The sequence below is a fragment of the Hemibagrus wyckioides genome, linkage group LG17 (genome assembly GCF_019097595.1).
Source record: "Hemibagrus wyckioides isolate EC202008001 linkage group LG17, SWU_Hwy_1.0, whole genome shotgun sequence".
Taxonomy (NCBI): Eukaryota; Metazoa; Chordata; class Actinopteri; order Siluriformes; family Bagridae; genus Hemibagrus; species Hemibagrus wyckioides.
Window position 1 is genome coordinate 18,925,748 of NC_080726.1, and position 20,676 is coordinate 18,946,423.

At 36.4% G+C, this 20,676-nt stretch overlaps 1 protein-coding gene across 1 annotated transcript in view; it reads right to left on the reverse strand.

Moving 5' to 3' along the window:
* The window catches only part of LOC131368450 (mitogen-activated protein kinase kinase kinase kinase 5-like), a 33,518-nt gene that overhangs the window by 5,165 nt on the left and 7,677 nt on the right, over positions 1-20,676 (reverse strand). The window contains exons 2-26 of the mRNA XM_058414596.1: positions 15,195-15,252; positions 14,763-14,853; positions 13,313-13,377; positions 11,528-11,583; positions 11,216-11,263; positions 10,619-10,661; positions 10,431-10,503; positions 9,741-9,872; positions 9,582-9,644; positions 9,382-9,463; positions 8,676-8,792; positions 8,434-8,515; positions 8,247-8,305; positions 7,257-7,315; positions 7,045-7,089; positions 6,397-6,417; positions 6,266-6,311; positions 6,020-6,182; positions 5,800-5,897; positions 3,721-3,753; positions 3,560-3,638; positions 2,603-2,679; positions 2,085-2,145; positions 1,750-1,849; positions 1,239-1,297 (exon numbers count right to left, since the gene is read on the reverse strand). Of these exons, the coding sequence (XP_058270579.1) occupies positions 1,239-1,297; positions 1,750-1,849; positions 2,085-2,145; positions 2,603-2,679; positions 3,560-3,638; positions 3,721-3,753; positions 5,800-5,897; positions 6,020-6,182; positions 6,266-6,311; positions 6,397-6,417; positions 7,045-7,089; positions 7,257-7,315; positions 8,247-8,305; positions 8,434-8,515; positions 8,676-8,792; positions 9,382-9,463; positions 9,582-9,644; positions 9,741-9,872; positions 10,431-10,503; positions 10,619-10,661; positions 11,216-11,263; positions 11,528-11,583; positions 13,313-13,377; positions 14,763-14,853; positions 15,195-15,252 (1,810 nt within the window). The remainder of the gene's footprint in view (positions 1-1,238; positions 1,298-1,749; positions 1,850-2,084; positions 2,146-2,602; positions 2,680-3,559; positions 3,639-3,720; positions 3,754-5,799; positions 5,898-6,019; positions 6,183-6,265; positions 6,312-6,396; positions 6,418-7,044; positions 7,090-7,256; positions 7,316-8,246; positions 8,306-8,433; positions 8,516-8,675; positions 8,793-9,381; positions 9,464-9,581; positions 9,645-9,740; positions 9,873-10,430; positions 10,504-10,618; positions 10,662-11,215; positions 11,264-11,527; positions 11,584-13,312; positions 13,378-14,762; positions 14,854-15,194; positions 15,253-20,676) is intronic.

A 20,676-nucleotide genomic window follows, 5' to 3' on the forward strand; every position in this document is an offset into this window, starting at 1 on the left:
TTCTGAATAATTTTCAGGAAAAATTTGGAGGTTTTATGTGCTGATTTCTTGGGTATTTCTTGGTATTTGTAGAGTAAATTGGTGGGGATTCATAATTTGTTAGATTTAGAACAGTATTTGAGTCGATCAGATTTAGATCAGTGTGTTTATCAGTAATGAGGTTTGTAGCTTGTAAATTCTCTAGTGTGGATTTGAGTTTGTAGAATTTGAAGTAAAGTGAATTTGAATTTGTAGGATTTTGAGTCATGTGGGATTTACAGTAACAGATTGGAGTTTGCAGGATTTAGAGTACTATGAAATTTAGTTTCGGGGATTTACAGTATCCCGGTTTCAAACAGGCAGGGGCCTTTCTGTGTGGAGTTTGCATGTTCTCCCCGTGTCTGTGTGGGTTTACTCCGGGTACTCTGGTTTCCTCCCACAGTCCAAAAACATGTACATTAGGTTGACTGGTAATTCTAAATTGCCCATAGGAGTGAGTGTGAGAGTGTGTGGTTGTCTGTCTATATGTGGCCCTGTGATGGACTGGTGACCTGTCCAGGGTATAGAAAATGGATGGATGGATGGATTTACAGTAGTGTGGATTTGAGTTTTGATTTGAGTGATTTGATCTTGGAATTTAAAATAATACAGATCGGAGTTTGCAGGATTTTTATAGTAATGTGAATTTGAGTTTATGGCATTTAGAGTCAACTGAAATTTAGTTTGAGGATTTACAGTAATGTGGATTTGAGTTTGTAGCATCTAAAGTAAAGTGAATTTGAATTTGGATTTACAGTAACAGATTGTGGATGTGGATTTGATTATATGGGATTTAGATTCATGTGAAATTTAGTTTTTGGGACTTACAGTAGTGTGGATTTGAGTGATTTGATTTTGGGATTTAAATAATACAGATATGAGTTTGTGGTATTTACAGTAATGTGGATTTAAGTTTGTAGGATTTAAAGATATGTAAAAAATTTAGATTGTTGAATTCAGAGAAATGTAGATTTGAGTTTGTAGGATTTAAATTAAAATAGATCTGAGTTTATGTAATTAAGGTAATGCAGGTTCAGTTTGTGGGAAAGGGACCTGTAATTAAATTTGAGACAGTTTGCATCATGTAATATACATTTTACTTTGCTTTGTTGCTTCTTTGTAGAATGATGGAATTGAGTTTGAGAACATTTGGTTGCAGTTGACTGGAATTTGAGCCATGTATTTTCACAGAAATTGGCAGTACTTCCTGCTTCCCTTACCCACTGAGCATGCTCGGCATCCCTTGGTGTCTGGGATCTTTGTGGTGATGGTGAACTTCCTGTGAAAACAAAATGATTGAACAAAGAAGCTAAGTTCCTTTGGTTCTGTGTGCCTTTGTGCATATAGATGCGTATGTGTGGTTATGTGTAGGTGTGTATTACTGTTTGTGAATGTGTGTGTTTGCTGATTTGCACTTGCAAGAAGTAATCATGGCATGATTTAGGTCACATCATCGCTGATGTTTCAGTAACAGCGCAGATGATTCGGTTGTGGCTTCCACTTTTGTGGGTTGTGCAGAATTTAGAGCAGAATTCTGAATCCGGTTTATAATGAGTTGTGAAAAAACAGACTTCACATTAGCGTGTGTGTGTGTGTCCGTGTGTGTGTGTTAAACTAAAAAGAAAGCAACAATGTTAGTACTATGCTCTGATATACATCAAGGTCAACTCACTTTCGGGAAAATGGGACATGTGTGTGTGTCTGTGTGTGTGTGTGTATGTGGTGTGTCACCTGGGTATCAATCTGTGTGTTGGCAGTGCCACGCGATGTTCTTTTCTAGCCTGCTCATACAATTCTTTGAGAGAGTGCGAATGGAGCTGGGAGGACTTTCCTAAGACACACACATGCACACACACACAAACACACACACATCAACCCACACACACACACAGCTGTCAGCTGCACTGCTGCACTGTTGCTCAGTGCAGTCATTTGAGTGCTAAATGACTCCTCAAAATAGTAGGTTACAGTGTAAAAGTATTTACACCCTCCCAAATGACCATTTTCACATTTTATAGTGTTACAACCAGGAACTAAAAATGGACTTCATCATGATTAAGTCTTACCTGATATAGACATTAAGACGTTGCTGATGGTGTACACCCATATGCACTTCCCTGGAAAAAGCTTTAATATTGACAAAAAGGAAGTGATAAAAAGAGAGATCGGAAGTCACTCATGAGAACAAACTAAATAACAAACTATATATTACAACCACATATTAGCATTTTATTAGTCTATAACAAACACTGTTAATCAATTCTGATCTAAAATGGCCATCAATACAGCGATGTTTTCAGCTATTCAATGTATTGTTTACTTTTTATTAATAGAAAATTATCTGTATCAAGTATCATAATTGAAAACAGCATCAAGCAGGTAAACACTCTGACTTTTCAGCATACACTCAGTCACCAACATAGCAGTGTACATTAGCTCTAGAGCTGTAAGGCCATTTCAGATACTGATTACATTTTGGATGGGGGACTACACGAGGCGTAAGATGGAAATTTGAGTAAATATTCAGGTTTACAATTCAAAACTATTTTAAAATCCTGACTGTGTGAGGGGTTTTGTGGCTCACCAGCTCAAGTGTGGCCTCTGAGCTGTTCAGATTTAATGTGAAGATCCCTTCATCTGCACCCAGGATCAGGTGATGGTCTGGAGAAAGAGAGAGAGAGAGAGAGAGAGAGAGAGAGAAGGAGAGAGAGAAGGTAGCTGTGTGTTAAAATGCTAGTTCATGTCTAGTTTTAAGAAAAATGAAATCCATTCTAACTAGGAGTGCTAATGTTGTTAGCCAAGGAGCGATGTGGATTACCCATAAGCCACTGAGTGTGCACCAGTTTAAGCAGCTAGTAATATGTATATCATGAAAGGCAGGAAAAACAGAATCGCTTATAATACATGCATAATATTGTTCACAGCATGGGCGTCGCTAGGCTATTTTTAGAGGGGTTTTAGGGTCAGTTCCTGTTCTCACTTACATTATAAAAAACCAGCCTCGATATTTCCTTTCTCTCAAACTCAATGGCAACATTGTCACTGAGGATGCCAAGTACTTTTTGTTATTGATCTGTGCATTAAAAATACCCTTTATAATCTGCAAAAAAATTTACTTTCTGCCTGTTTTTGCTGTTGCCCATGTTCTTACTTGAATATACAGATAAGTTCACACACTGTAGTGACAGTAGTGTTTAATGGTGTGAATTGTTGAAACCTGCCCAGCAGGTGGCTCACACCTTCTTCAGTGTCCTGACTAATCTTGTAACAGAAAGACTTCTGAGTAGGAAGCTAAAATATTTTTAACCTTGCTATGACCTTGACCCTGTTTGGATCAGTTCCCAAATTGAATCAGTTCATCATTGATAATAGTTACAATAATAAATCCATAGAAATCATGCAAAACCTTTCAACTGCTCTTTCTTTAGTTAAAACACTTTTTTTTCTTAATATTTCTTGAAGATAACATTGATAAATGCTTCTAAGGTGAATTCTAGTACCACAAAAATGGAAATCATAAGCTCTGAAACCTCTCTTTTACCTTTGGTGGTGGGATGATCCCACGTCGTAGAGCAGTTGACTTTTAAAGGGCAGCCGTTAAAAACCTTTCTGAAGAAAATCTATAACGAAGAAAAGAGCATTTAGTCGACTGTGTGTCTATATATTATGAGACTGTGTGAGTGGGTGGGTTGTGATTCATACCGGTAACTTCCTCTGTACTGGATCAGGCGGCTCCTGTAAAAATACAACTGTTGTTTTAATCCGAAGGATTCATTCATATAGTAATAACTGACCACAGATTCCAGTGTGTACACTCCTCTAATACTTAGTTCATTAGTGAAATGACTGATAAATGTTGTATTGTTGATCTTTTATTATAAAATGTACCAAACTGTATTACTTTTTATAGTGTATCGGTTTTAAGTGAAAACAGGGTTCAATTCATTTTAATGTTGTTAATACTTATCTGCTGTCAATATTCATCTGCTCATCAATCCCACACTAATAGTCACCCAATCCCACACTAATTCCATACACATCAATCCCACACTAGTAATCACCCAATCCCACACTAATTCCATACACAACAATCCCACACTAATGATAACCTGAAATTATGCTTATTATTTTAAACTTGCGCATTGACCACAGCGGCCAGGGTTTGATTCCTGGGCAAGGAACTAACCCTAACTTTCAGTGCTGGTCCCAACCCTGTACAAGCCCTGTTTTTAATTTTTTTTAAAAATGGACTATAGATCCCTGAAGGTGTGCTGTGGTATCTGGAACCAAGATGTTAGCAGCAGATCCTTTAAGTCCTGTAAGTTGCGAAATGAGGCCACCATGGATCGGACTTGTTTGTTCAGCACATTTCACAGATGCTCGATTGGATTGAGATCTGGGGAAACTGGTGGCAAAGTCAACACCTCAACCTTGTTGTTTTGCTCATTAAACCATTCCTGAACCATTTTTGCTTTGTGGCACAGTGCCTTATCCTGCTGAAAGGGACCCACGCCATCAGGGAATACTGTTTCCAGGAAAAGGGTGTACATGTTCTGCAACAATGCTTAGGTACGTGTCAAAGTAATATCCACATAGACAGTAGGACCCAAGGTTTCCCAGCAAAACATTGCCCAAAGCATTACATACAATGCTAGCCTTCTTCCCATAGTGCATCCTGATGTCATGTGTTCCCCAGGTAAGCAACGCACACGCACCCGGCCATCCACGTGATGTAAATAAAACGTGATTCATCAGACCAGGCCACCTTCTTCCATTGCTCCTTGGTCCAGCTCTGATGCTCACGTGCCCATTGTTGCCACTTTCGGTGATGCACAGGGGTCAGCATGGGCACCCTGACTGGTCTATGCAGCCGCATACACAACAAACTGTGATGCACTGTGTGTTCTGACACCTTTCTATCAGAACCAGCATTAACTTCTTCAGCAATCTGAGCAACAGTAGCTCGTCTGTTGGATCGGATCACACGGGCCAGCCTTCACTCCCAACGTGCATCAATGAGCCTCGTCTGCCATAGACCCTGTCGCTGGTTCACCACTGTTCCTTTCATGGACCACTTTTGTTAGATATCGACCACTGCAGGCCAGTAAAATACAAATAAAGTGGTTTTCTAAATGAAATAAAAATCCAGCACCATCTTGATTATGTACAAGTTTATTTGTTAGAAAATTACGTCTCGTGTCCGATAGGCCACTTTCTGAACTATAAGATTGGTTTATTTACATTCTATTTCTTTCAAAAATGTGAAGTTTTTAAGTATTTCTATAGCCCTATTTGGATGGGATTACATCTACATGTGGTATTTGGGAAATTTTACAATCGTGACTCTGCATTGGTGTTTTTTTTCTCTCTTTTTTGCAAATGTTACAGATAAAACAACCTGCTGATCTGCTGATTTAGTCAACATATTGGTGAAGGCATATTTGAAGGCAGATTTCGATTCTTATGTGTAAAGAATTTTATATAAAAAAAGTAAAAAAAAAACATTCACTAGTGTGTGCGTATCCATGTTAAATACAGAATCGAAAAAATTATAAGAATCTTGTAGGCTGATTTAAATGCGCTGTTATAATAAACAAATTGTTTGGCTTTTCCTAAGAGAAGTTCTGTATAAAATGTTATGACATATAACATCCAGAGAAAATAATCCAAACAGGGTTTATCTGTTACTCAGTGGTATTGTCAGGAAGTCTAGATTTCATTGACGTTGAAAAAAAAGTTAGCGTAGCTACAGAATTTTCTGAATGTTCATTAAAGACAAACCTTAATAGGCTGTCGACGCCTCCTGTCTGATTTGGGCGGTAATACAGGAGGCTGCTCTGCTGCGATGTCTGTCCTGAAGCCGGAAAATGTTGAAGGGTCTGTCACACACCCACCCACACACACACGCACACACACACACAGAGCCAAATTCTTATTATAGCATTAATGCCTGGAAGTCGTTCATGTGTGGTTTGCATGTTCATATGTGTGTGTTGCTCACCTGAGTTGACATTACGAACAGAGCGTGGCCGTGGCACAGGATGACTGCGTGTGTGTGTCCCGCTACTGGTTCTAAGCAATGGAGACGGAAGGTAGAGGGTCGGAACTTTGGTTCGCTCATCATCTGCAGTAACACTTTCTTCTGAACTGCTGCAGACCTTAGGCTGATCACACACACACACACAGGTTTGGTTGGTGTATATACTGTTGAATCTACTTAATACTGTTTTAAATAATTGAAATTTACCTTCGGAGGAAGTGGAGGAGGAATTTCATCAGCTGGCAGTGAGTTACTGCACAGAGAAGCAATACAATGATTTAATGTGTGTGTGTGTGTGTGTGCATGTGTGTGTGTGTGTGTGTGTGTAGGGGACATACCTGCTGAACTGATTAAAAGGGCTGTAGGAGGAAGTAGGAAAACAGAAAAAAAAATTTCATTAACCATTAATCCATGAAGACAAACGTCAATTTTGTTTCGTCTTAAATATTAGCATCCTGCATTTAGGATGTCGAATGATGACTAGACAATTCAAATAAACTATTTATTTATTTATTTGTTTGTTTATTGCTAACTGAATTCGGTGTTCAAAACGGTTTTGGATGAAAATCCAATAAAATCAAGACAAACACATGAGCATTGGTAAATAAAATAAAATAAATAAATAAATAAATAAATAAATAAATAAATAAATAAATAAATAAATGAAGCTGCTTTGTGTTAGAAACAAAGTCATGTGTATGTGTTAGTTTTGTACTTCGCTAACAAAAATATATCAACTAAAAGTCAGTGTTTGGTGAAGCCTGTAATGTTTTTTGGAAATAAATTGAAATTTGAGAAACTAACAGTCAAAAAGAGTTCAGCTTGTTAAAATTGTTTAAAATTAATTTAAGTCAAATTAAATAAAATCAAATTAAGCTACTAAATATCACCACAGCAATTATATGTTATATAGGTATATCAAAAATATACTTTAAAAGTATAAAAAAAAAAGTAAAAGTAAAAGTTTAAAAAAATAAAATTCATACATTTCCACATCGTCATAATCGTCATCACTGTCGGTGCTGTCCCCTCTGTGAAAAACAGCACATAACAATCAACAACACATAACCACAATCATGTACATGATACATCACTACACAACATCAACACACTAATGTTACAGTTGCTTTTTCTGATCATGGCATGATTTTACTCAAACAGAGTTTAGTATCAGTGTTTCAGCGACAGAAACGTTTACCTGCTCGGACTTTTGAGTCGTGCGTCCGGAGAACCCATCCACTGACATCCAAATGAAGTCTGTAACAACACCGAGAAACAAGACAAAAACAGATTAGAGCTTAATTTACACACAGAAGTATCTGAAATACACACAGAAATATACAGCATAAGCTGAAGCATCACTCAATCATTACATGAGCATAAATACACACTAAACTATCCATCCATTTTCTATACCCACTTTATTCCTAATTAGGATCATGGGGATCTGCTGGAGCCTATCCCAGCACACATCAGGCGAAAGGCAGGGGTACACCCTGGACAGGTTGCCAGTCCATCACAGTAAACCCATGCAGGCACACAGAGAACATGCAAACTCCACACAGAAAGGCCCCTGCCTGTTCGAACCTAGGATTCAAGCCCAGGACCTCCTTGCTGTGAGGCAACAGTGCTAACCACTAAGCCACTGTGCTGCCCCACACTAAACTAAATTAACTAAAATATGAATGGAAAATATAAAAACTGACACAAAAACTCACAACAAAAATAATAGAGTTACAAAACAAATCTTTAAAAGAAAAAGGTTAACAAATACAAAAAAGTGAAAAATATTTAAAAAGTAAAAAAAAAAATGAATTCTGAAATTAGATTTTTATTATTTATGAATAAAAAGGAAAGCCTAAACAACTATATTAAAACAAAAATAATAATAAGTGGTGCAAGAAACATTACCATAATATCTGCCTCTTTTTTACTGCTTTTTTGTTTGTTTGTTTGGTTGTTTTGTTTGTTTGTATGGGGTTTTTTTTTGCAAAAGAGCAAGATTTTAGAATGTAATATTTTGTCATTTTAAGAATTCTCATCTTTACTCACTAATGATCAAACTGTAAAATTAATATCTTTTGTGGTTTGTTTTTTGTTTTGTTCTGTTTTATTTTTTCTTTGGTTCTTGGAATGGATTTGGATTGTATGAATCAATGTACATACACACACACACACACACACTTACTGCTGTATCTGATGACTCTTGTTTTCGGTTCATTGGTCTCTGTGTGTAGATCTGATTCACTGAAACAGGAAACACGTATCAAAACAGCGGACAGAGAGAAACAAACAGATACAGAGACAGAAGGACAGACAAAATGAGAGACAGACAGACAGACAGACAGACAGACAGAAGAAAGACAGTCTCTTACAGCTGATGTCTGAGTTTGTCCTCTCAGCCTTGTTGTGTCGGTTGATGGAGTGAATCCGTCTCAGAGAATTCGGTACTGCCATCTGTATGAACATCAAATCACACACACACATACACACACACACACTTAAATACTGGAATTTACTTTACATTAGTGTTCCAGTGAACATAGAAAATACACTTCAATTAATTTGTGAATTAGTGTGTTTGTGCGTGTGCGTGTGTGTGTGTGTGTGTGTGTACCTCTACATCATCATCGTCCGGTTGTAAACACTCTTTAAGTTTCTCAGGATGCCGGAGTTTATCCAGCAGTTCAAGGGTTAAGTCTCGCTTCAAACATGGCTGAATCACAAACAGGTGCTGAGAGAGAGACAGACGATGGGAAGAAGAAGAAGAAGAAGAAGAAGAAGAAGAAGAAGAAGAAGAAGAAGAAGGAAAAGATTATTAGTAGCAGCAGTAGTAAGAATAGTAATAATAATAGTATTAGTAGTTTAAATGATGTAGTAGTAGCAGTAGTGGTAGTATTAGTAGTGGCAATAGTACTAATACTAGTAGTAGTACTAGTTTTAGTAGTAGTAATGGTTGTGGCAGTAGTAGTACTAGTAGTAGTTTTATTGTTAGTAGTAATATTAGTGGCAGCAGTACTAATATTAGTAGTCACAGCAGAACTACTAGTTTTAGTAGGAGTATTAGTAGCAGCAGTAATTCTAATACTAGTAGAAGTAGTAATAGTAGTTACAGTAGGAGCAGCAGTATTATTAGTAGTTTTAGTAGTAGTAATAGTAATGTTTCTAATATTATTAGCAGTATTATTGTGAGAAGCAGTAGTAGTATTAGTTTTAGTATTACTATTATACTAATAGTATTACTTTTTAGTATTGTTAGTAGTAAGGTTAGCAGCAGCAGCAGCAGTAGTAGTAGTAGTAGTAGTAATAGTAGTATTATTTACTGTGAGCATCTTCTTGGCACTTGGTCTCTTCTTTGGGTTTCTGACCAACATTGCCTTCACAAAGTTATAAAACATAGGTGACCTGATACACACACACAAACACACAGATACATTACACAGTGTTTAATTGTCATCAGCAGGAGTATAGAGTATAGGATAGTATAATACAAGTACACGCACACACACACACACACACACACCACTTAGCCTTGTCTTTGAGTTTGGGAGGCTGGTATCCGCTCTTAGACATGAGAAAGAGCACTCTGAAAGACAGGACAATACAATAAAAATGTAAATATACCGTAGTAAAAATCAAAACATTTAAAATACAGTGTGTGTGTGTGTGTGTCTGCAATCACCTGAGCGGATGAACGTCGAACAGCGGTGGCTGAAGCTCTGCAAGTTCAATGGCTGTGATTCCAACTGACCAAATATCACACAGCTCGTTATAACCTCCTTTAATCTCCACTGCTGCCACCTCAGGTGCCATCCTGCACAAGGAACCACAGCACACACACACACACACACACATATAAACACTATAAACTAACAAGGTGTCTAGACTCTAAGGTTTGTCTGCCATTGTATTTACAGCTATAACCCAGTCTATTTGTTGTTGTATTTAAGGTAGACCTGCTATTCCAGGAGTTAGAGTACTTTTTTGCCACATGAGCAATGCTAACATTACTGTCAGGATGGCAGGAGCATAACACTAAAATTTCCATAGCCTGACTTATAGACAGATATTTCATAAAATTATGAAATTTTGGCAACAAAAAACAGGAATTGTGCTTTTTTAATACAAAAAAAGTTTAGTTGTTTTTCTCCTGCTCAAGATGGACCAACAGGAACTAATGGGGCTAGCAGGAATGAGTTGTGTGTAGAGCTTAGAGAATACAGTGCTAATAAGTTTTCCCCTCATACATGATACAGTAGTTCCACTAACAGGACAAAAACTCAATTGTTCTGAAATACAGCTGTCTATGCTGCCTTCACTGCGTTATTCTGATAAAAAGTCAACATACTGTAGTATCTTCACTTGCGCTTACCAATATGGAGTCCCTATGAAAGACATGCGACGTGCAAACGTTGCTGTGATCTGCGCTGAGATCCCGAAATCCGCTAAAGAATATGGAGAAAGATTAAATCTGCACACCTAACACAAGTGCAAAGCAAAACCATCTTAACGTGGCTAATATTACATTTTATCACTATACAGTAAATAATCATCACTCACCTAATTTGACTTCGCCATTGTCGTTCAGGAGAATGTTGGCACCCTGAAAGAAAACATAAATATGGCTCTGTTGTTCACTCTGTTGTGTGTTTTTGACTTTTTAAAGGGTTTCAACTTAGTAAAACAGGCGTAAAAGCTAACGGACAGAAAAAATATTCTTATTATCATCAATCTCACTTTGTGTTTATTGAGAGATTTCTATAACAGGAGGTTAAAGAAAAACTGATCTGGAGAACAAACGTCATCTTAGTCTTATCAAGATATCTTAGAAAATTCAATGATTTAATGAGTTAACTGTCAGTTTTGATACAACATTCTTACTTGACTATGCTAACGAGCTAGCTGTGTTCTTAGCTAGTAAACACTTGAATCTAAAGCTAATACATCTGGTTTTGCTAACTCTATAAGCCAGTTAGAAGCTTGGCAAGCCAGTATAAGTCTGTTTTGCATCATTTGTGCCAAGTTCCAACATGATCCTGACAGAAATGATAAGAAAGCATCAACGAATTTGCTGATTTCATATTTTATAAAAATCAGCTACAGAGATTAGCACCAAAAACTGAAAATAAGTCACAGTGCTTGGGCATCTGCATGTACCTTGATGTCTCTGTGTATCTTCTTCTGGCTATGCAGGTAATCTAACCCCTGTTTAAAAAAAAACAAAAACAGAACAGAACTGAAACCAAAAAATGCATTAACGTTAACACAAAACAGAAAATTCAAACAAAACTCGAACATCGCATTGGCAAGAAAAAAGAACTGCATTTTTTAAATCTTTGTTATCTAGCTAGTCTAGCAAAAACGACTAAATGCATAGTTACTTATGTTACTATAGAATCATTTCTTTAAATTACGCATATTCATATTACTGTTATGTGAAATTGTCAGTGTAGATATTTTCTAGCTCACCTGTAGCATCTCACGACACACGTATGCTATCTGTTGCTCTGAAAGAGGGCCAGTTACTGTGAAAGAGAGAAAATGAGATAAATGGTAGAAAGAAAGAATGAGGTGATTGATGTAGCGGACCACAGGGCTACTCCCTTTTAAATTAATGACCAAAACTGATAAAGTAATTGTTCTATTTGTGGAAATGTGAGGTGCCCATTATATTACTTCTAACTTAAATATCTTAACTGTTGGGCAGCATGGCTGTTGTCTCACAGCAAGACGGTCCTGGGCTCGAATCCTGCGTTCGAACAGGTTGGGATCTTTCTATGTTGATTTTTCTCCCCATGTCTGCATGGGTTTACTCCGGTTTCCTCCCACAGTCCAAAAAACATGTACATTAGGTTGATTGGTAATTCTAACTTGACCATAGGAGTGAGTGTGAGTGTGTGTGGTTGTCTGTCTATATGTGTGGCCCTGTGATGGACTGGTGACCTGTCCAGGGTGTACCCCTTCCTTTCGCCCAATGTGTGCTGGTATAGGCTCCAGCAAATCCCTATGACCCTAAATAGGAATAAAGCGGGTATAGAAAATGGATGGATATCTTAACGGTTCAACTTTTTAATCTAACATAGAATATATTAAATTGAGAAATGTAAGACCATATTAACTATTACCAAATAGTGACAAATTAACCCAGTGTACAATATCTTAATAAGGTTCTGATATACTTCAAACCAAAACAACCATTTCTGTGCACCTTGGCAAGGATTTTAATAGTCTCATTTAAATTGTTTTTTTAAAAGATTTTAGCTCAATTGGTGCTTCAACAATGATGGAGAGCGCCATCAATCTGAAATTTCATGTTCTGGTGGGTTGAGGGTAAAGGCATATAGCATACTATTTATATTGTTTTCATCAAACCATTATTCAGTGAGGCCTTGTGCTGTGGATGGGGTCAGAAGCTCTTTTATCAGGTCATATCTGGAAAATGTCACAGCCATCGATGCCTGGGAGTCCCACAGAACAAAACTCATCTCATATTCCTCTCATCAGAGCAACATTAGCCAATTGAGGCAACTATGAGTGTATAAATGCAGAAGAAAGCAGCTGGTGTTTTTCTCTGATTGTGGCAGAGTGCTAGTCATAACCAGTTGATAGCTAGCATATGATATTAGAAAACTAGCTAGGATACGACTAGGCAAAAGCCTCTGTCTAAGTGGACCTAGACCATACTAGCAAAAATAAATAAATGCCCCCATAACAGATAATATTTTTTTCCCCTCTAATTTCTCTCCCATTCTAAGTCTCTATAGAAGCCTTAAATTCTAATACTTTTAATTGTTTTTACTGACTTGACCTAACAACTTGGATGTGTAAATTATTGACCTGGCACTAGAAACAAACAGTGTAACTGAAATTATTTCCTTAGCATTTTACCCAGTTATTTTGCTTTACATTGTGTCCTGAGTCATATATAGTAAAGACTGCATCTGTCTTGTGTAGGTGGAAGAGCTTAGTAGGCTGCCTAAACCACATGAGCACATGACAAATATGAGCAAACCAAATGCCACGACTTATCAACTGTTTTTCAGAAAGTAAAAGATAAGGCCCATATATTCTGGGTAGGTTATCTATGGTTATTTAAAAACTTACTTAGGTTAACAATAAACCCCAATAAAAGGCAATGAAACAACCACCCTTAACATGGAGGCTGTGGTTAACCTAAATGATTTAGAGTAAAGGGATGTTCATTGTTATTTAAAATAAAATGTGAGAACACATGCCACAATAGATTTCGCATACCATGGTAGATATCCTGTAAGGAGCCACCTCCACAATACTCCATACAGATCCAAAGTTTATTTGACCTACAACAGACACAAATACAAATGTAATTAATTTCTATACAATTAATGTATCCATACATGCTAGGGGTTTATAGTAAATGTCTTGCAACACCAAACACAGTTTCCATGACACCTAATTGTGTAGTAACACAGCAAAAGGTTGCATTTGGCATCTTGCAGCATATCTGTAGTATTTAGGAAGCTCCAAATTTTGTTCAGTATAATGTCTTGGTGTTGATCTTTTTAAATTCAACTACCAACATGAGTATGCAACACTCTTTACCAATCCTGCCCACTCTCTCAAACACTCCTGCAAACACGCGTGACTAATAATACTCCATCAAACCATCTCAACCAATCCCACCCACTCTGCTAAACGCTCATGACCAATCCCACACATTCCCTCATACAATCTTGCCCAAATGTAACCACCCTCTCAAATGCACACACTCCCTCAGACTCTCATGACCAATCCCACTCATTCCCTGAAACACTCTTGCCCATTTCTACACACTCCCTCAAACACTCTTGACCAATCCCACCCACTCCCTCAGACTCTTTTGACAAATTCCATGTAGTCTATTAAACACTCTTGACCAACCCCATTCATTCCCTCAGATAATCCTAACAATTTCCACTTACTCCCTCAAATGCTCTTGAAAAACCATTCCTGCAAAAACTCATGACCAATCCTACCCATTCCTTCAAACACTCTTGACAAATCTTACCCTCTCCCTCAAACACTCCTGACCAATCCTACCCTTTCCCACAGACACTCTTGTCCAATCCCAGCAACTCCTCGAAACACTCTTGTCCAATCCCAGAGGGATAGCAGAGTTCGAGGGAATGGGCAGAATTGAGCAGGAATTATTATTGTTTGCACCTGCCTACAATATGTTCTGAAGAAACTTATTTGGTTCTATATCTCAATAATAATAATAATAATAATAATAATTAATTATTATTATTATTATTATTATTATTATTATTATTATTATTATTATTATTATTATTATTATAAATAATTACATGATAAATATCATAATAAATATCATGATAAATATAAATGTGATAAGAATAATAATAATAATGATAATAATAATAATAATAATAATTATTATTATTATTATTATTATTATTATGATAATAACTATTATTATTATTATTATTATTAGTGTGGCATGGTTGTGCAGCACATTTTATTGCCAGCTCATAGCCCCAGGGTCCCAGTTTGATCCTGAGCTTGGTTTATCCTGACCAAGATAAAGTCTTTTCTGAAGATTGTTTTGTGCAATCTACAGTACACAAATTTTTATTGGGTTCTATGATATTCCACTTTTGAAACACACCATTTCTAAACAAAAAAAACCCCAATGGGACAAAGTTTCTGTCCTTCTGTCTCTGACCTGATGTAGCTGCCGTAGTAGGCCACGATGTTGTGGTGCTTACAACTCTTTACCATCACGATTTCCTGCTGGATCACTGAGAAATCATCCTCTGAGGGAAAAAAGGAATAGAAAAAAATAATCAATAGGAGAAGAAGTGTCACCATTGATTCTCTAGAACAAGGTCCTTCCCTACTTGTCAGAAATCCATGAAGTGGATTTTTTTTATCCTTCCTGTTAAGCACCTCACACTGTACTGTACTTACCTTATATATAGTCATTTTGAATAAATTTACATTATTACGTTTAGGGGATTTTAAACTTTACATCTTTCAAAAGATCCACTAATGCATCTCATATTCAAATCACTAGTGGCTGAACAAACTTTTACAGTGTTATTTGAGTCACTGTAAACGTAATTTCCATACTAGTTCTCACAAAAAAATCCCTTACCAGGTTCCATCTTAATTATCTTTATGGCAGCCAGTTCTCCTGTTTGCTTATTCCGGGCCTGAGGACACACAAACAGAGATACATAGTCATAATTAGCTTATCTGTTTTGAAATGTATGGGATTGCTCATCTTTCACAGCGGTAGTTCAGTGCTCTTTGCTAGTAATCGGAAGCTTCTGTAGTATTCACGAGCTCAGTAGTTAAAAGGTTTATTGTGACAACTTTTCCCATGTGGGTTAGATTAGCAGCCGAGACACACCTGATATTCCTGGTGGTTTTATTTTGCTTCCACTATCAATGAACCTTTCCATTATCTTTATAACTGACTTTGCTGCAGCAATTTAGTAGAACACCTAAGGTAAATGTTGATATTCCTGGCAGATTTATCTCATTTCCACTGTTTATCTCATTTCCACATTATGTCTTAACAAAGTCATTATACATGACATTATCATAATCCCTACATTATAGCTTAGTCATTAGCCAGTCTATATTTGGAGATATACTTCGTAGTTGCCTAAGTCTTTAACCACCTTCCTATGTTAAAAGCAGAAATTGGTTTCAATATATATTCAGTTATATTTAATCTTGTATGATTTCCTTGTTTTTAGTGTGTAGGCCAGGTTAGTTCTACTATTTTTGTTTCATTTCCTGGTTTTGACTACCTGGTTTCCTTTTGATATGAAGTGACTAAACAAGTCTTTAGAGACCATGTTAAAGAACAAATTAACATTGTAGTTTTGTTTACAAAATTAGCTGAAATTCTTAAGGTGACTCCATATCATGACTATAGCATAAGTGATTTTTGGGTCTCAGTATGATCACTGAGGAGATTTCGAAACGCATTCAATTCAATTAAAAAGTTCTCCTAAAACAACGACTCGACTTCTATAATCAATATTTTATTCTCATCTTTTTTCAATCTAGAAGATGATGGGTTTTTTTTTTTGCCTTCAGCATAAACAAACAGCGATGGGGACGGACCGCATAAACGCCCACTGTAGTGCAAGTTAAAAATAGATGTCTGACTTTAAGAGTGGAAAATGAAATAGTTCATACTCAGGACGAGGACGGAGAGATCTGGGGGTTAACCATGACTTAAAAATAGCTACCGAGATGAGAGTGGCCTACAAACAAACAAACATGCAGATAAACAGTGACTTTTTGACAAACAAGAGGGTAAAATCAAACAATTAAGTCAGCAGTGACCACAGACGCACACTCGCGCATCTGTGTCCATGAAAACACGTCACTGACAAAGCGACTCCGAGAAAACAACTAAATGTTCCGAACAGGTTTTTGATTCCGAGCCACGCAGTAATACTTAATCATATTTCGCTTATTATTATTATTACGCAATTTAGTAATTGCATTACTGGTTTTGGGAACATTTAGTTGTGTTTTGGAGATGAGTCTAAGTTCACGTCAGTCATAAAAATAAGATGAGAAGAGTAATGTTTTCAGTGTTCTGGTTGTTCAAAATGGCCGCCTTACAAATAGAATGCATTATGATGTTAGCTAAGATCAGCTGAAGTAACATTTGCATCATAGCTCCAGTGTGAAATGAAATACATCATACGCAAAAGACATCAAACGTCAAACGAAAAGACGTATTTGATTTTTTTGAGAAACCGGACTGAGAAAACCACAGGAGGAGGACATGTTTTGGAGGTCAGGCTCCACTTGTTAAAGGTCAGGGCAGAGGTGTTTATTCTTCTGCAAAAATAAAACAGAAAAAAGGTGAGAACCTTACAGATCTCACATAAGGCAGAAGGTTAAGTTTTCATATCACGCTTGATATTTTTTCTAGTTTGAAACCACAATGCTGTTGACTTCTTGATTCTGATTGGTCAGATGGTGTTTTCTATAACAGCAGCGCTTACTGTAGCTGGAAATCACACGTTTATATTAATAAACTCATTTTACCAGCAAGTTCACAGGGACTCCTTTGACAAAGTCTTTCACAAATAGGTTTTAAAATCATGCTGTCATGCTGTTAACAAAAAGTATATATATATAATAGATCATGTAATGTCGTGGAAAGGAGTGTCAAAGTCTGGAAATGGTTAGCCTGGAAAGGTAAAGCTTGTGACTTCTTTGTAACATGAAAATTATGAAAGTTTTCTTGTCTTATTAGTTTCAAGGAAGAGAAAACAGGAAGCTAGTGGTATAAGGAATATTTATAGTTTCTATATCATAAGTAATACTAGCTTGTTTGCACAAGAATGAACAAAACTACAAATGGGTGGCTTTAATAAAGCTTTAATAAAGCTTGTTAGCATGAATATGTAATTATGTGCATAATTATGTGCATAATTATGTGCATTAAGTTTGCACAAATGAGAAATGAGGAATGAGATATAATTCCAACGTTTCCAAATTTCCACTGCGCTTTTCAACAGGGACTAATTTATGCATGAGATTTAATGAGTTTTTATTAGCATGCATTTCAACGTGATGAGCAACTGAACTTAAAAATTACTTTTAAAGTGAGTATCCATGATGGAAAGGGTATCAGACTGTGCATTAGTGGTCTAATTTAGTCTTGACCTTTACTTCTTTAAAAATAACAGGCATGTGGGCAGAGAGAGACAGACAGAGAGAAAGAGGCAGAGACAAAGACAGAGAGACAGAGGGAGATGTGTATATATAGGCTTGGTGTAGATTATAATTTCACTTCTGTATTTTTCTTCTACCAAGAGCACCTGCTGATATCTGAATACACACACACACACACACACACACACACTTGATTACAAAATTAATGTTAGCCTGCATTATGGATCATTGAAATTTATAAGAAATTTATAACATAATATATAAGACTGAATTGAATATACCGTTTTATTAAGTGTGATTAATAATGAATTAAGGTTTAATTCAACTATTAATGCATTAACTAGTATCAGTGGTATCACTAGTTTCAATATTATTTAGCATGAATTTATATCGTATGTGTAAAACATTTTCTATTGATATTTATTCTGAGACTTAATTTGCACAAATGAACAAGCACTCACGTGCATCTTTCAAGAAACTAATTTGCATGTTATCTCCATCATCAAGTGCAGGTCCAGTGCAGAATGCGAATCAGGCACCACACACTAGTGCAACATGTCTGATCCTTTACATATGATCATTTGTGTAAAATCCAATTTTGTTGTTGTTAAGCCATTTGATTTTAAACTAAAACAAATTTTTTGCCCAAGTAAAATCTGAAAGTGTAACGGCTTTTAAAAAATGCACCAAATCCAACTAAGGTTTTCCTTGCATTGTTGTGCAATTAGATGAGTCTAGTTTGTTGTTTACTCAGAAGTGAACTTGGTGGGCGACGGAGAGATTATATTTTGCCGTGTAGGTGGTGGGAGATGCGTACATCTCATTGCAGCCCACTATAGGTGTTTCCTTCTGTACACACACACACACACACACACACTCCAGTCCGACAAACCTGCGTCACAATGAGCCCTCTACTGTTTTAATGCAAAATAACCTTTACCCTTCTTAATACTTCTGCACTTTTAATAGACAAATTAAAACTGAAATCATACAGAAAGTTCTTAATAAATCTCACTGGGCCACTGGGATAAACACACTGACTTTCTGTATCACCATTCAATTTCAGCTAATGAACAAAGACATGCTCGGTGTGACATATGCTTTGGTTTAGCTTTTGAAGCTGATGAAGCTACCAGGTGAACAATCTGCATATCTAAATCATTAGATCCTTATCACCAGTAAATAGAATATGTATTTTATGGAAAAAAAGAAGTCAACAAAACATTTACAAAATACATGATCACCTGAATCACTTCATACAATTCTATCTACAAGCTTTAGACCACACCTCCTAGCTAGGCCACACCTCCTAGGAGCTGAGGCTGAGGGAATAAGAGTTTACAACAGTTCTGTGCTTGTTTTAATCTTTTCTGTAAAAAGTGAACTACAAGAAACCACATCAGCTCGATTCAAACACTAAAACTAGCCTGTAAAGATATAGATACAAAACTTTGCAAAAAAATATTCAGGGTTTTTTTGTGCAGCCAAAACACAATCAAGTGGTTTCAAAGGTGCTCAGTGTCTTCGTCGGAAGATTGTACATGATCTCACTTTTGTCTTGTTCACAACTTCTCAATTCTAAGTTTTGCCCTAACCCTTAAAAGTTTGGACAGAACTTGATACTAATTTTATCATTATACTGTCATCATGTTTGTCACACTATTTTTGGGAATTCACAATCTATTATTGGGAATTCATAAACAAATCTGAAACAAATTTCGATATTCCTGACATTTTTGTCATTTACACTGCCACTTTGCCATTATATTGTTCTCAAATGACTTGAAAGGCATCATGTCAGCCAGCCATTTTAGACATATAGGGTCTTTTCTGAGGGAGGTGTTGAATTTCCAGACAGTCTCATTTTTTCTGTCGTTGTAAACAAGTTAGCTACTTAGCAGCTAGCAAAAATAGTCATATTTAGTCTCATTTAGAATCATTTTCTAGCAACTTATTAACACATCTGAGGAAAATGTTGATATTCCAGAGAATGTTGCATCATTTCCACTGTCACTTCACTTATACATTGTTCTCAAATGACTAAATAGCCTTAAGTCACCTTGCTAAAATTGTAATATTAGTCATATGGGGTGTATTCTTAGCAATTTAGCAACAGGTCTAAGAGAAATATTGATATTCCTGACAGCAAGTGTATCATTTACACTGTTGCTGTGTTTTTATTAGTTGTTTTTTATTAGTGTTTTAGCTAGTTAAAAATGCAGTGGAGTTTGTTGTTGTTCTTATTTGTGGTGGTGGTGGTGGCGGTAATTTGCCAACACAAGTGAGGGAAATGAAACAACATTGGTGAATTTCTTACCAATTTATCAACATATCCCAGGGAAATGTTGTCTGATGGTTTTGTGCCATTTTCAATGTCCCTTATGTAAAATTTGATTGTTAATCACATGAAGTCTTACTGATTAACTGACATGTCTGAGAGAAATGGTAACATTTTAGAAATTTCTGTAGCATTTCCACTGTCTCTATGCTATTACGTTGTCCTCAAATGACTAACTGGCTACATGCCAGGTAGCTAAAATTGAAATTTTAGTCATATGGTGTACTTTCCTAGCAAATTACCAACATATGTGAGAGAAATGTTGATATTTCTGCTGGTTTTGTGTCATTTCCAATGTCACAGTTCTTTTATATTGCCTTTATAAATGACTTGGCTACATTCCAGTAGCAAGAATTGTCATTTTTTTTGTCATATGATGCCTTTTCTTGCTGATTAACCTACACATCTGAGAGAAACTTTGACATTGTAGACATTTTTGTGGTATTTCCACTGTAATGTTGCTATTACATTGTTCTTAAATGACTAAAAGGCTACATTTAACCTATATAAATCCTAATTGTAGTTATACTGTGTCTTAGTAATTTACCAATTTACCAATATGTCTGAGAGAAATGTTGCTCTTTCT